The following is a 13,474-nucleotide window of genomic DNA, read 5'->3' on the forward strand; positions in this document are numbered from 1 at the left end:
AAACTACTAAAAAAACTGGAACACATAGGAGGAATACAGGGAAACCTACTAAAATGGATAGAGGACTTTCTGACTGGTAGAAAGATGAGAGTAGTGCTCAGAGAAAAATATTCAGACTGGAAAGAGGTGATCAGTGGAGTACCGCAAGGATCTGTGCTGGCACCAATAATGTTTGCTATCTATATGAATGACATGGATGAGGACGTGAACTGCTACATGAGCTTCTTTGCCGATGACGCCAAACTGCTAAGGAAAATAGAAACTGATGAGGACTGTGAAGCACTGCAAGCAGACCTAAATAGGGTATGGAACTGGAGTCAGAAATGGGAAGTGGACTTTAATACGAAGAAGTGTAGCATAATGGAGTTTGGAAAAAGCAAAAACAGAATATCAGGAAAATATACAATTGGAACCAAAGAAGTAAAGAAAGTAGGATCCGAAAAAGATTTGGGAGTAATTATCACGAACGACTTGTCCTATGATATACAGATTAACAAAATTGTCGGGGAGACTTACAACTTGCTAAGATCAATAAAAGTGGCGTTTACATACTTGGACGAAGACATGATGAAAAAAATATTGGTTACATTGATAAGGCCTAGATTAGAGTATGCAGCGACATTGTGGTCCCCCAGTACCAAAAAGAATATAAAGAAAATAGAAAGAATCCAAAGAGCAGCTACAAAAATGGCACCTGCACTTGCAAACCTATCATACGAAGAGAGATTGGCTAAACTGGAGTTACCGACACTGGAGCAAAGAAGAGAGAGAGGTGACCTATTGACCATCTACAGAATCATGAAAGGCACAGAGGTACTCGATAGTGAGAACTTACTTAACTGGGACAAAAGAAACACAAGAGGACATGGAAAGAAAATAAAAAAACATAGCTATAGAAGAGAACTGAAGAAAAACAGTTTTCCTCATAGAGTTTTGGACACATGGAACAAACTGGACAATGAAATAGTATGCGCAAAAACCATTCATGAGTTTAAAAACAAACTAGACACTGCAAGATACAAAGGCGGGACAACACGAGCATAGCTCCCCCTCCCGCAAAATACAACTAGGTAAATACAGTCTGCTCTTAGTATCCATTCCCAAATTTCTATTCCTCATTACACTTTTTAATCCACCAAGGCATTTACTCGCTTCTCTCAATCTACATTCTACCTCCACCTTTTCCTGCCACATTTGCACCCAAATATCTAAAACTATCCATTTCCTCCAGTTGCTCTCCCTTAATGCTCACTTCCAGTCTACTGCCACTTTCACCCCTTGTACATCTCATCACCTTACTTTTACCCACATTTATCTTCAGCTTTCTTCTATCACACACTCTCCCAAACTCTGTCACCAACTTCCTCAATCCCTCCTCCGATCCTGTCACAAGCGCAGTGTCGTCCGCAAACAACAGCTGGCTCACCTCCCACTTTTCTCCATTTTCCTTAACCATCTCCAATCCCTGACCCACTACCCTTGCATTTACCTCTCGCACTACCCCATCCATGTATAAGTTGAACAGCCAGGGTGACATAACACATTCCTGACGAAGTCCCACCTTTACCTCAAACCACTCACTCTCTCCATTTCTAATCCTGACACAAGCTCTACTACTCTCATAAAAACTATTGGTTAATAAGAAAATGTAAAAAAAAAAAATTAGTGCTTTAAAAATACATTTTTCCTAATTTTGTACAGTTACACTATTGTATTTTGTATATATTTTTTGAGTTTTGCAAATAAAATATAAATATACAATGATTTTACTTGAACCCACAAATGAACAAAAAAGTAAAAAAGTAAAACTATGTGTAGTCTATTCTTGATGGGAAAAAAAAAAAAAAGTGTTAGAAGTATTTGCAAACGTTTCCCAAAGACAATCAGATGATAAAATTATAAAAAGGTTAAAAAATATTAAACAACATAGCTCAAAGATAATAGGATTTCATACAGTATACTAAACATAAAATACAGTATATATATAGGTATAGGATAATAAAGGATAATATATAAATAAGATTAGAAAAAGGTTGAAAAATATTAAACAACATAGCTCAAAGATGACAGGATTTTATATGGTATACTAAACAGAAAATACATTATATATGGAGTATATATATAGGATATTATATAAAGGATCGAGTTATGTCCAGATCAACTTACAACTGGTCGGTCGGAACCTTTTGAGCTGTCATCCATTTATCCATTCATAATCTTTCCACAAATTCCATCCCTTGCACTCTCTCTACCCTACTCTATTGATATACCACATACATACAAACTTCCTTCTAATCCATCAATCCTTCTCATTCTATATTAAAGTACTCATCAATAATAGATCTTCAACACATTTTTAATTTCTTTTTACCTTTTGATTCTGACCCATATTTCCTTTTTTGTTGCACTTGTGAAGATTTGGTGTCCTGTTCTTTACTTTCTTCCTTAAGCAATTGCTTATCTAAACATTCATCAATGTGCAAAGTTAACTTCTCAACACCTGGAAAGTTAGTTTGATGACATATAGGGCATGAAAGAGAATCATCACTCCCAAAAGATTCAGTACATGGGTTAGCATTTTCTTGCTTTTCCTTTCTATCAAAGTCACTTTCAAAATCACTATCATAATCATAGAATGTAAAAATACCATCTTCATTAGTATCAATATCACTGTTATCAGCTCCATTTCCACTATCATTATTATGCTCCTTCCTGTCCGAGCCATTATCATGATTCTTTCCCAATTCCTCACCATTAATTATATTACATGAATCATTTTCCAAACATTTGTCAATATGTTCATTAAAAGCTGTGAGGGTACTTGCTTGAACTTCCTTGTTGCACACTGGACAGCTGTAGGCTCCTTTTGGAATGTTTTCTTTTTCTCTATATTTTTCTGATAAAGATGCTGCATGTTCTGCATTTGCATTGCTTCCCAGTACACTTACAGTTATATCTTTAACCTGCACTGACCCTCCTATATTTGAAAATTCTGCATCTCCATTATGCTCATGCATGTTACCAGTGGCTGGACTACTCATTTTTTTCTTATTTTTTAATTTGTTCACAACTTGAAATAGCGTGGTCTGCTTCATGTTTCCAATTTCTGCTTTACTGGCTAGTGTTGACATTCGTACCCCCATAAGTCGTAATGTGAGTGGTTGTTTGTGGGAACAAACATCCATTTCATGCTGGAGTATTTGCTGTGCTTTAGGTTGAATAACTGTAACACAATTTGTGTAATCTGCAAGAGGACTGGTCCTAGTTTTTACTTGAAAATCTATTGTCTTTATTTTCAGAGTAAGTAGTTTTCCTACTATATCATGCTTCTTCATGTCATCTGAAAGTTCTTGACACAGATCATCTAAGGTATCAAACAACACATTTTTATCACTTGTTCCTTTAAAAGTAGTTTCATTGCTTATTGATTTGCGATCCCTTTCTGTCCAGTTAGATAGTATGGTTTCACCTTGCCCAAGAGCAAGATCAAGAAAGAAGTTGTAATTTGTCTCACTGAAAAGAAGCATCAGTATACCTCTCTTGTGCCACAGGTCCTCACATGTTGTGATTCCAAGAGCATTGAGATGTTGTTCCATCACATTGCCAATGCCTGAAACTTTGCGGATAGGCAGAGTCTTAACAAATTCTTGTATAGTTTCTACATCTGGTGGAAGATAAAACTGTCCATTGGGTTTATTCATATCTGAACAAATTTTGGCTAGCCTTGTATTTGGTGCAATTCCTGGAAGAAATAGAACACTTCAAAGTACATCTTCACTTGAGGCAATGTCTGTACTTAAAATGACAAAATTAAATTTATTTTCATGAACATTCAAAATTAACAATCTGTCTATCTTACACCAAAGGTTTCTTCCACCACTACCTATCCCCCTTCCATCCATCACCCATTCCCTTCCCCCTTTATATATATATATATATATATATATATATATATATATATGTATATATATATAATATATATACAGGTAAACGTCGACTTACGATGGCCGCGACTTACGATTGTTCGACTTTACGATGACGACGACGACGATATGATAATTTAACCCCTTCCATACGGTGCCGCACACGTAGGCGTCATGAGGAACAAGTGGATTCGCGACGCTGCCATGTCGGCGTCTTGATTATATTTATTGTAGTCGCCCCTGTGTTTTTACATTCTCTCAAATGTGCCCTGAATCCCATTCTCTGTGGTTTTCAAAATTCACGGGTGAAAGAGAGAACGATCGATATAAGCGGTGACTATATTTTATGATGCGAGTATTATTACGTCACGTCGTACGGCTGGCATTGGCTGCTGCCCGCGAGATTTAAGTTCCGTACTGAAAATACATATTATAGTGTTTGAATATGGTAAAAAGGATAAAAATAATTAAATAAACTACTGTACATGTTTAATAGGCTATATTCAGTATCTCTGGTGGTTAATATACAGGTAGGCTAGGTACAGTGACCACGGAACAGAGTGATACACAAATTGGGGATCGACTTACGATGAAATCGTCTTACGATGGCTCTATCGAAACCTAATGCCATCGTAAGTCGACGTTTACCTGTATTTTGTATTTATACAACACAATTTATACAACTACATTATCATTAAAAAAGTAATAACATAACTGTATAGATTATACTGTATAAGTGAAAAAATAGATTTAAGTGAATCTATAATGAGGTGAAATAACAAATATCTAAATGAGAGATGCCAATAACTATTTTTAGGTGAAACTAACTACAACTTTTGGGTGGAACAAGAACCACTTACATGAGAAGTACTAATACTCACCAGCACTTGCTGTCAACCGTGTAGCTTCACAAATCTTCCGTCTCATCTCATGAACAACTTCCTCAGCTGCTGTACCAAACTGATCATCTGGAAGAGAAAAAAGAAAATAAATAATTAGAGAAAACTACAAATTATACTTGCATTTCTTCTTTGACCCAGGGCAATGAGCAAGAAGCAGGGATGATTCATCATCCAGGAGGAGCCAAGAAATGAGGGAGAGAGGGAGGGAGGGGTGGTGAATGGGAGTGGAGTGTGGGGATGAAATGGATGGGAATGGAGTTGTGCCTTTTGATTTTGGCTACCTCCCTTGTAAGGGGGAAAAAGCCCTTAATATATGTTTGTATGTACTTACATTTCTAAAACAAAATGAAAAATCTAAAATGTCATGAACAAAAAGTACCAAAGGCTGCAGGTAGCAGACCAAATATACACAAATCTCTCCTTATATGTGTCACCCTAGTATGAAAATCCTCATAAGGGGGACTGCACAGGTTATTCAGTCAATATGTTACAAAATTCAGTGATACTCCAATAGATCAGTCATATATCATTCCTTTTTGATCAGAGGTTAATCTCCACACAGGAAAGAAGACTGATAAATTTTAACTTTTACTATCTATATTTGCTGCTGCCCTTTTTAACTTCTCCTTTCCATCTTCATGAAAGACCAATAATGGGTACCTACTAATAGTGATCCTGCAAGATGACTGAGTAGTCTCCCTACTGCCCATTTTCAAAGCCATCACTTTCATCTGGAGGTGCAGCCCTAAAAGGCAGGCACTCAGTCTTCAGACTGGGCCCAACTTCAGTTACATTTCCTTCAACTTTTCACATGAGGAAAGTTGACAACTTGTGACTGTTTTCCTCCTACTACAATTTTCAATCAGTGACACAGAAACAGTTCCAAATTAATATAACACATACAATAGTCCAAATTTTCTTCCAAGAGATATCTATGGGAAGGCCTGAGGACTGATACCAGCCACTATGGGACTGCAGATTTCCAGTGAAACTCAAGGTAACATTTGTTATTATTATCACCTCCATATTTCAAGATACTGGCCCCTCAGGCCCATACTTCTGAGTAAGGTGACCAAAAAATGGTGCAAAGGGATCTCCCAAAGAGCAACACTATTACTAACACTAACCTATTCACACATTTGTTGTGGGATACTGAAGCGAAAGGAAGTGCTGCGTTGAGTGCATCTATCTAGCGGTTTTGTCACCAACAACAAAGGGATGGGTGAACTATGGTACTTGTATGACCGGTAAAAGTTTTTCCAGTTCTTGAAATAAGTATAGTTTTTGACAAAATGGAGAAAGATAAAGAAGAAAGAATACCAAACAAAACGACAAAAAGAGGATTAGACGTAAGTATAGTGGAAAGTCCTAGAGGTGTCATTCCCAAACGCCCTTGTGTAATTGATACTCCAAGGAAACACCAAAGGTGGGAAAGTAACTTTTTCTGAGGGTTTCAAAGAAACCCAGGTGAAATAGGGAAAAACTTAGATATAGATAGAAAAATTAGATATAGTAATGCATTAAGAAATTGTGAAATAAATGACTTAATGGAAGAAATTATAGATTTAAAATTGGACTATCGAGCTGTACATAGAGAATTGATTACTTTGCGTAAGAATGAGCAAACGATCAAAGAACTAAGTGACCTAAATAGAGAAAACGAGAGAATGAAAAATGAAGACAAAAATAAAAATGAACTGAAAAAGGAGGTCAAAGAGCAATTACTAGTAGTCACCGGAAAGGTGGAAGAGTCAATCAAAGAAACACACCTCATTGAAATAAATAATCAATGGAAACAAGAACAGGAAAATCAAAAAGTATGTTTTAGAGAAATAGTATAAAAGCAGATGGAGGAAAACACAAAATAGTTTTGAAAGTAATTAAAGAAGAGGAAAAATTGGGTGAGAGATACAGTTGACAAAGGTAAGTGCATTGTGGTTATTGGTATCCAGGAAAAACATATGTATAGATACCAGAGAGAAAAGGAGTAGGAAATAGCTAAGGAGATTCTGAAAGAAATACAGGATAAAGGGCAACATTTCGATAAAGAAATCGACGAAATCCATAGAATAGGCCAAAAAGAGAGAGAGAATGAGACTGAAAGCAAGGAGTTCTATTGGAGAGTCTTATACATGAGGCTAAGAAAATGGTACACCAAGGTCAGCGAAACAAAAGGAACAAAACGAGATGGGGAAGGAATTTTTTTTAAAGTGGCCTATACTAACACAGATGGATTAATCTCAGGATTGAGTGAACTAAATGATTACCTGTCAAAAGAAAAGCCAGACATAATGGCTTTTTCCCCCTACATGGGGGTAGCCAAAAAGAAAAAGGCATAGAAACCACTCCCACCCATTCCATTTCCTATATATTACACTCCCCTCCATCCTCCTCCCTCCCTCTTATCTTGGCACCTCCTGGATGATGGGTCATAACTGCATCCTGTCCACTGCCCTGGGTCAGAAGCAGTGTTGCAAGACACAGCACATCCACAGCAAGGCCACTTCATAAATTCGGCGACCCCCCCCCTCTCTGTCCCCCCCATGCAGAAAAGGAGACGACGGGGAGAAATCCCTTCAGGCTGCATCAAATTTTTTTCTCATACATACTTCCTCACCCTCCATCCCCCACCCACTCCCCCTCATGCATCACAGCATCATCTGTACACAACCCCTCTCCATTCACCCCATCTTCTGTCCTCTCCCGTCCTTCCTCAACAGACATTCCTCTGTTTTGTAATGCCCCTTTCACCCCATCCATCCATTTCATCCTAGGACACCCCCTCATAATCACTCCTTCCACCTCTGCCTTCTACACTTCTTTTACTAATCTTTCTTCACTCATTCTTTCTATGTGTCCAAACCATCCTAATACTCTTTCATCAACCCTATCTCCCAGTTCCCTTTCCACCCCTTTTCTCCTCCTCACCTCCTCATTTCTTACTCTATCCAGCCTAGTAACCCCTATCATACTTCTCAGACATTTCATCTCTTCCTTTCTCATGTTCCATGTTTCTGCCCTGTACAATGCTGTTGGCACAATCACTCCTTCATATAACATCCTCTTAGCATCCATTCCCAGATGTCTATTTCTTATTACACTTTTCAATCCACCAAGGCATTTACTTGCTTCTCTCAATCTACATTCTACCTCCACCCCCACTCCTCCCTTTCCTGCCACATTCGCACCCAAGTATCTAAAACTATCCACTTCCTCCAGTCTTTCACCCTTAATGCTCACTTCAAGCCTGCTGTCACTCTCTCCCCTTGTACATCTCATCACCTTACTTTTGCCCATAATTATCTTCAGCTTCCTTCTTTCACACACCTTCTCAAACTCTGTCACTAACTTCCTCAATCCCTCCTCTGATCCTGCTACAAGCGCTGTGTCGTCAGCAAACAACAACTGGCTCACCTCCCACTTTTCTCCATTTTCTTTAATCATCTCCAACCCCTGAACCACTACCCTTGCATTCACCTCTCGCACCACCCCATCCATGTAAAGATTGAACAGCCAGGGCAATATAACACATCCCTGATGAAGTCCCACCTTTACCTCAAACCATTCACTCTCTCCATTTCTAATCCTAACACAATCTCTACTACTCTCGTAAAAACTCTTGACTGCTCTTAACCACTTCCATACGGCGACGCCTACATAGGCGTCATGAGGAGCAAGTGGGTATGCGATGATGCTGACGTCGGCGTCTTGATTATATTCATTGTAGTCGTACCTGCGTGACCCTCATTCTCTCTAAACTGGTTTCATCATATTTTCTATGGTTATCAAAATTCATGGGTGAAAGAGAACGAGCGATTGAGCAGTGAGTTTATTTTTTATAATGCGATTATTATGACGCAACATCGCACGTCGGGCAGCTAATGCTGCCAGACGTGCGATGTGCCCCGGAGTGAAGAGGTTAACAGCTTTCCTCCTATCCCATATATCTGCAGTACCTCCCACAGTGCCTTCCTGTCTACCCTGTTGTAAGCCTTTTCCAGATCCATAAAAGCCCAAAAAACAACTTGTCCTAAACCCACACTGTTCCACACCAATTACTCCCTCTGTTCGTCTCCTAATCCTCTCAATCAAGACCCTCCCATAAGCCTTCCCAACTACACTCAACAAGCTGATCCCTCTGAAACTACTACACTCACACTTGTCCCCCTTTCCCTTGTAAAGCATAACTATACAGGCACTCCTCCAGTCCTCTGGCACTCTACCCTCTCTTAAACAAACAGTAAATAACCTCACCAGCCAGTCCACCATAACTGTACCTCCTTTCTTCAGACATTTTGCATGGCATCCATCCAGACCAGGTGCCTTACCTGCTCTCATCATCTTAACAGCTGCTTTCACTTCATCCTTCCCTATTTCTCCTCCATCTTCCTCACTCATCACTCTCATTTTCTTAGCACTTCCCACTGCAACTACTTTTCTATCCCTATCCTCCTCCACATTTAGCAAATCCCTAAAATACTCTACCCACCTTCCTCTCACTGCCTTCTCTTCCATTTTCATCTCTCCATCTGCACCTTTTACCTTTTCTTCTCTATTTGATTCGCCTCCTCTTTCCCTTTTAATTTCCTTCCAAAACATCTTTTTATTGCTTTCAAAATTTTCTGTCATACTCTTACCCCATTTCACATCTGCTCTCCTCTTTGCTTCCTTTATCTTATGCTTAACTTCCCTTCTCTTTACTTTGTATCTCTCATACGATTCCCTCATCCTAATTTGTAGCCAATCTATGAATGCCTGCTTCTTCTCTTCTACACCTTTCTTTGCTTCCTCATCCCAACACTCACTACCCTTCCTTCTATTTCCTCCTGCCCTCCTTGTTCCACATACCATCTTTGCACACCTTATGACTCCCTCCTTGAACCATCCCCATTCCTCCTCCACTCCTAGTTCTACTCTATCCTTTACTCCCTCCCACTCCTCTTTCAACTTCCTCTTATACTCATTCTCATTTTTTTTCTCATTTAAGCAGTTCACTCTAAGTACCTTCTGCCCTTTTCCTCTTTCTCCACCTATTCTCCACTCTCAATTTACCTTCCACCAAAAAATGATCTGATATTCCCTCACTCTCTCCCCTTAGAACATGTACATCCTTAAATCTTCCTACCATACTCCTGGTCACCACTATATAGTCTATTAACGCTCGATCTGCCACCCTTCCAACTACCACCCTCTCCCATGTGTACTTATTCTTGACTTTCTTCCTAAACATTGTATTTGCTATCAACTCTCTTTCAAGACACATCTCCACCATCAATTCTCCACTACGATTTTTACCTGGAACTCCATACTTCCCAATCACTCCGTCTATTGGTTCATTTCCTACCCTAGCATTAAGGTCTCCCAATACAACTACATTGACATTTCTCCCTAATCCCTCTATGCACTCATTTATATCTACCCAAAAAGCCTCCCTTTCCTCTACGCTCTTCTCACTACCAGGTCCATACGCACTTACAAAAACCCACATCTCCCTTCCCAGCATCACCTTCATCCACATCAACCTTGAAGAAACCTCCTTCCACTCCTTTACTCACTTACTTATCTCTTCACTTACTAGTATAGCCACCCCTACTCTCCCTCATCCCCTCTTCACTCCTGAGTACCTCCCAGCTACACTCCCAATCTCACAGTTGCCCTTTCCTTTAATTTTAGTTTCATTCAAAGCCAGCACATCCATCTTTCTTCTCACAAACATACTGCCTATCTCTTCCCTTTTACTCTCATCTGTACCACATCCACGCACATTTAAAGACCCAAACTCCCAGACCCTCTTATGGATGAAAAACAGATATGATAACCAGGGAGGAATCATGTTTTTGATAAAGAAAAACCTAAATGTGATGAAAGTTACAGAGGGTAAAAACAGTGTGGAAATGATCATAGAAATATAGAACATACAGAGGATTTAGAAATAGCTGGTCATGAACAATCACTTCAAGTCCATTTTCACTAGAGAAAAAATACAGTATTGGGATGAAGGAATTGAAGTGCGATCAACCCCCATGAGGGAAATAACAATAATAAAAAAAGAAATAATGGATCAATCAATGAACCTTGATGTCAGAAAATCACACAGCCCAGACAGAATTACAAACTGGATACTAAAAAAATGTAAAGAAGAACTAATGGACAAACCATACAACATAACAAGTTGCTTACTCAAAGAAAAATACCAATATTGTACCAGTATATAAATGAGGAAACAAAGAACCAACAAATTACAGCCCAGTCCCCTTACAAGCACTGTAGCCAAAATTTGTGAAAAAATGATCAAAAATAGATGGATAAAACACCTGGAAGAAAACAATATGATAAACCTGAGACAATCTGGATTCAGACAGGGAAGATCATAAGCCAAAAACTTAGTCTGTTTCTACTCAAGACTAATAGATATAATACAAGAAAGGGATGGATGGGCTGATTGTGTTCTAGACTTACAAAAAGCCTTCGACAAAGTACCACACAAAAAATTATTAAAAAAAAAAAAAAAAAAAAAAAAAAAAAAAAAGGAAACCATACGAGGGATACTGGATGAATGATTTCTTGCTTGGCAGAAAAATGAGAGTAGTGCTCAGAGAAAAGAGTTCAGATTAGGGGGAGGTGATTAGTGGAGTTCTACAGGGATCGGTACAGGCTCCAATAATATTTACTGTGTAAATGATATGGAAAAGGGTGTGGAGTGTGCTTCTTTGCAGATCATGCTAAATTGCTGAGGAAAGTGAATACTGAAATGGATTGTGAATCACTACAGAGAGACCTAAACAAGGTTTGGAAATGGAGCCAAAAGTAGGAAGTAGACTTCAACATTAAGAAATGTAGCATAATGGAGTTCAAAAAAAGTAAAAAAAGAATATCAAGACAATATAAAATTGGAACAAAGAAAGTAGGATCTGAAAAAGACCTGGAAGTAATTATCTCAAATGACATGTCCCCTGATAAACAGATTAACAAAATTGTTGGAGAATCTTACAACTTGCTAAGATCAATAAAGGTGGCTTTTACTGAGACAAAGAATTTGTTTAAAAAATACTAGTCACATTAATAAAGCCTAGAGTAGGGCATGCTGCAACACTATGGTCACCTATGACTAAAAAGAATATAGAGAAAATTGAAAGAATCCAGACAGCAGCCACAAAAATGGCCCCAACATTTTCAAACTTATCATACAAGGAGAGACTGGCTAAATTGAAATTACTGACTTTGGAACAAAGGTGAGAAAGAGATGACTTGCTGACCATTTACAGAATCATGAAAGGCACAGAAGTCCTTGATTGAGAGGACTTACTAAATTGGGATAAGAGAAATACAAGGGGATATGAAAAGACAAGAAACTAAAAAAGTATAGTTATAGAAGAGACCTAAAAAAACAAAAGTTTTCCACACAGAGTGGTGGATATCTGGAACAAACTGGAAAAAGACCTTGGAGTGATGATCAGCAAAGACATGACACTGGACAAGCATATTAATAAAATAGTTGGAGAAACCTACAATATATTGAGGTCAATAAAAGTGGCATTTGTCTATTTGGACAAGGAAATGATAGAAATTTTTTAACTACAGTCGTACCTCGGTACTCGACCGCCTCTATACTCGACCAAAAAATTCGAGTAGAAAATGCATCGGACCTCGAACAGATTTTCGGTACTCGACTAGCTCGAACAGCGGGTAAGCGTCAGTTCGACTCAGACCGCCAGCGGAGTAAGACGTACGCAGTTTGTTCGAGTATTTCTTCCCAGATTTAAACTTTTTCGTGTTGCTCTAGCCCTTAATAATGGGTCCAAAGAAAGACAGTGATAAGGGGAAAATTGGTTTCGGTGTTCGAACAAATCGGTGCTCGACCACCACCTCAGAACGGATTATGGTCGAGTACCGAGGTACGACTGTACACTAATAAGACCAAAACTCGAGTACGCAGCAACATTATGGACACCCAGTACCAAAAAGAATATAAAAAATTTAGAAAGAATACAAAGAGCAACAACAAAACTGGCACAAACTCTTTCCAAATTGACATATGAACAAAGACTGTCCAAATTAGAATTACCAACTCTGGAACAAAGAAGGGAAAGAGGCGACCTACTATCTATAGAATTATGAAAGGAATGAAAATCTTAGGTAAGAATGATTTATCGAAATGGAACAATGGAAAAACAAGAGGACACAAAAAGAAACTCAAAAAAGATAATTACAGAAGAGATCTGAAAAAAAAAAAAATCTTTTCAGCCTCAGTTCTTTTTTCATTTTTTCTTTTGCTTCATTTCTTCATCACTCATTTCTTTCTTTATTCATACATTCTTGTGATTTTCACTGTTTGCTAGTTTTGTTGTTCTGTAGAGTGCTTCCTCTGCTATCATTTGTGACCTAAATTTTATTTTTAGTGGCCTATATTGCTTTTCTTTTGAGTATCTACCTATTCTAAATATTTCCTCGATTTCTTTATCCAAGGTTTGATCCTCCTCTTGAATCTCCTTCAAAATCTCTTTGAGATGAAGTGCCTGAGAAGTATGTTAGGGGTTACTTGGCTCGATAGAGTGAGAAATGAGGTGAGGAAGAGAACGAGGGTGGAGAAGGAGTTGGGAGATAGGGTGGATGAAAGAGTATTGGGAGCATTGGGATGGTTTGGACACA

General features: G+C 38.5%; 1 protein-coding gene across 8 annotated transcripts in view; it reads right to left on the reverse strand.

Moving 5' to 3' along the window:
- Positions 1–2,057: 2,057 nt before the first annotated feature.
- LOC143037471 (DNA polymerase kappa-like) overlaps positions 2,058–13,474 on the reverse strand; it is a 54,539-nt gene continuing 43,122 nt past the window's right edge. For all 8 annotated transcript variants that reach the window (XM_076205743.1, XM_076205746.1, XM_076205741.1 and 5 more), the window contains 2 exons: positions 4,805–4,891; positions 2,058–3,742 (listed from right to left, as the gene is read on the reverse strand). In XM_076205743.1, the coding sequence (XP_076061858.1) occupies positions 2,346–3,742; positions 4,805–4,891 (1,484 nt within the window). In that variant the 3' untranslated portion in view covers positions 2,058–2,345. The remainder of the gene's footprint in view (positions 3,743–4,804; positions 4,892–13,474) is intronic.

Source organism: Oratosquilla oratoria, chromosome 22, assembly GCF_046742065.1.
Source record: "Oratosquilla oratoria isolate Oo_2021 chromosome 22, ASM4674206v1, whole genome shotgun sequence".
Taxonomy (NCBI): Eukaryota; Metazoa; Arthropoda; class Malacostraca; order Stomatopoda; family Squillidae; genus Oratosquilla; species Oratosquilla oratoria.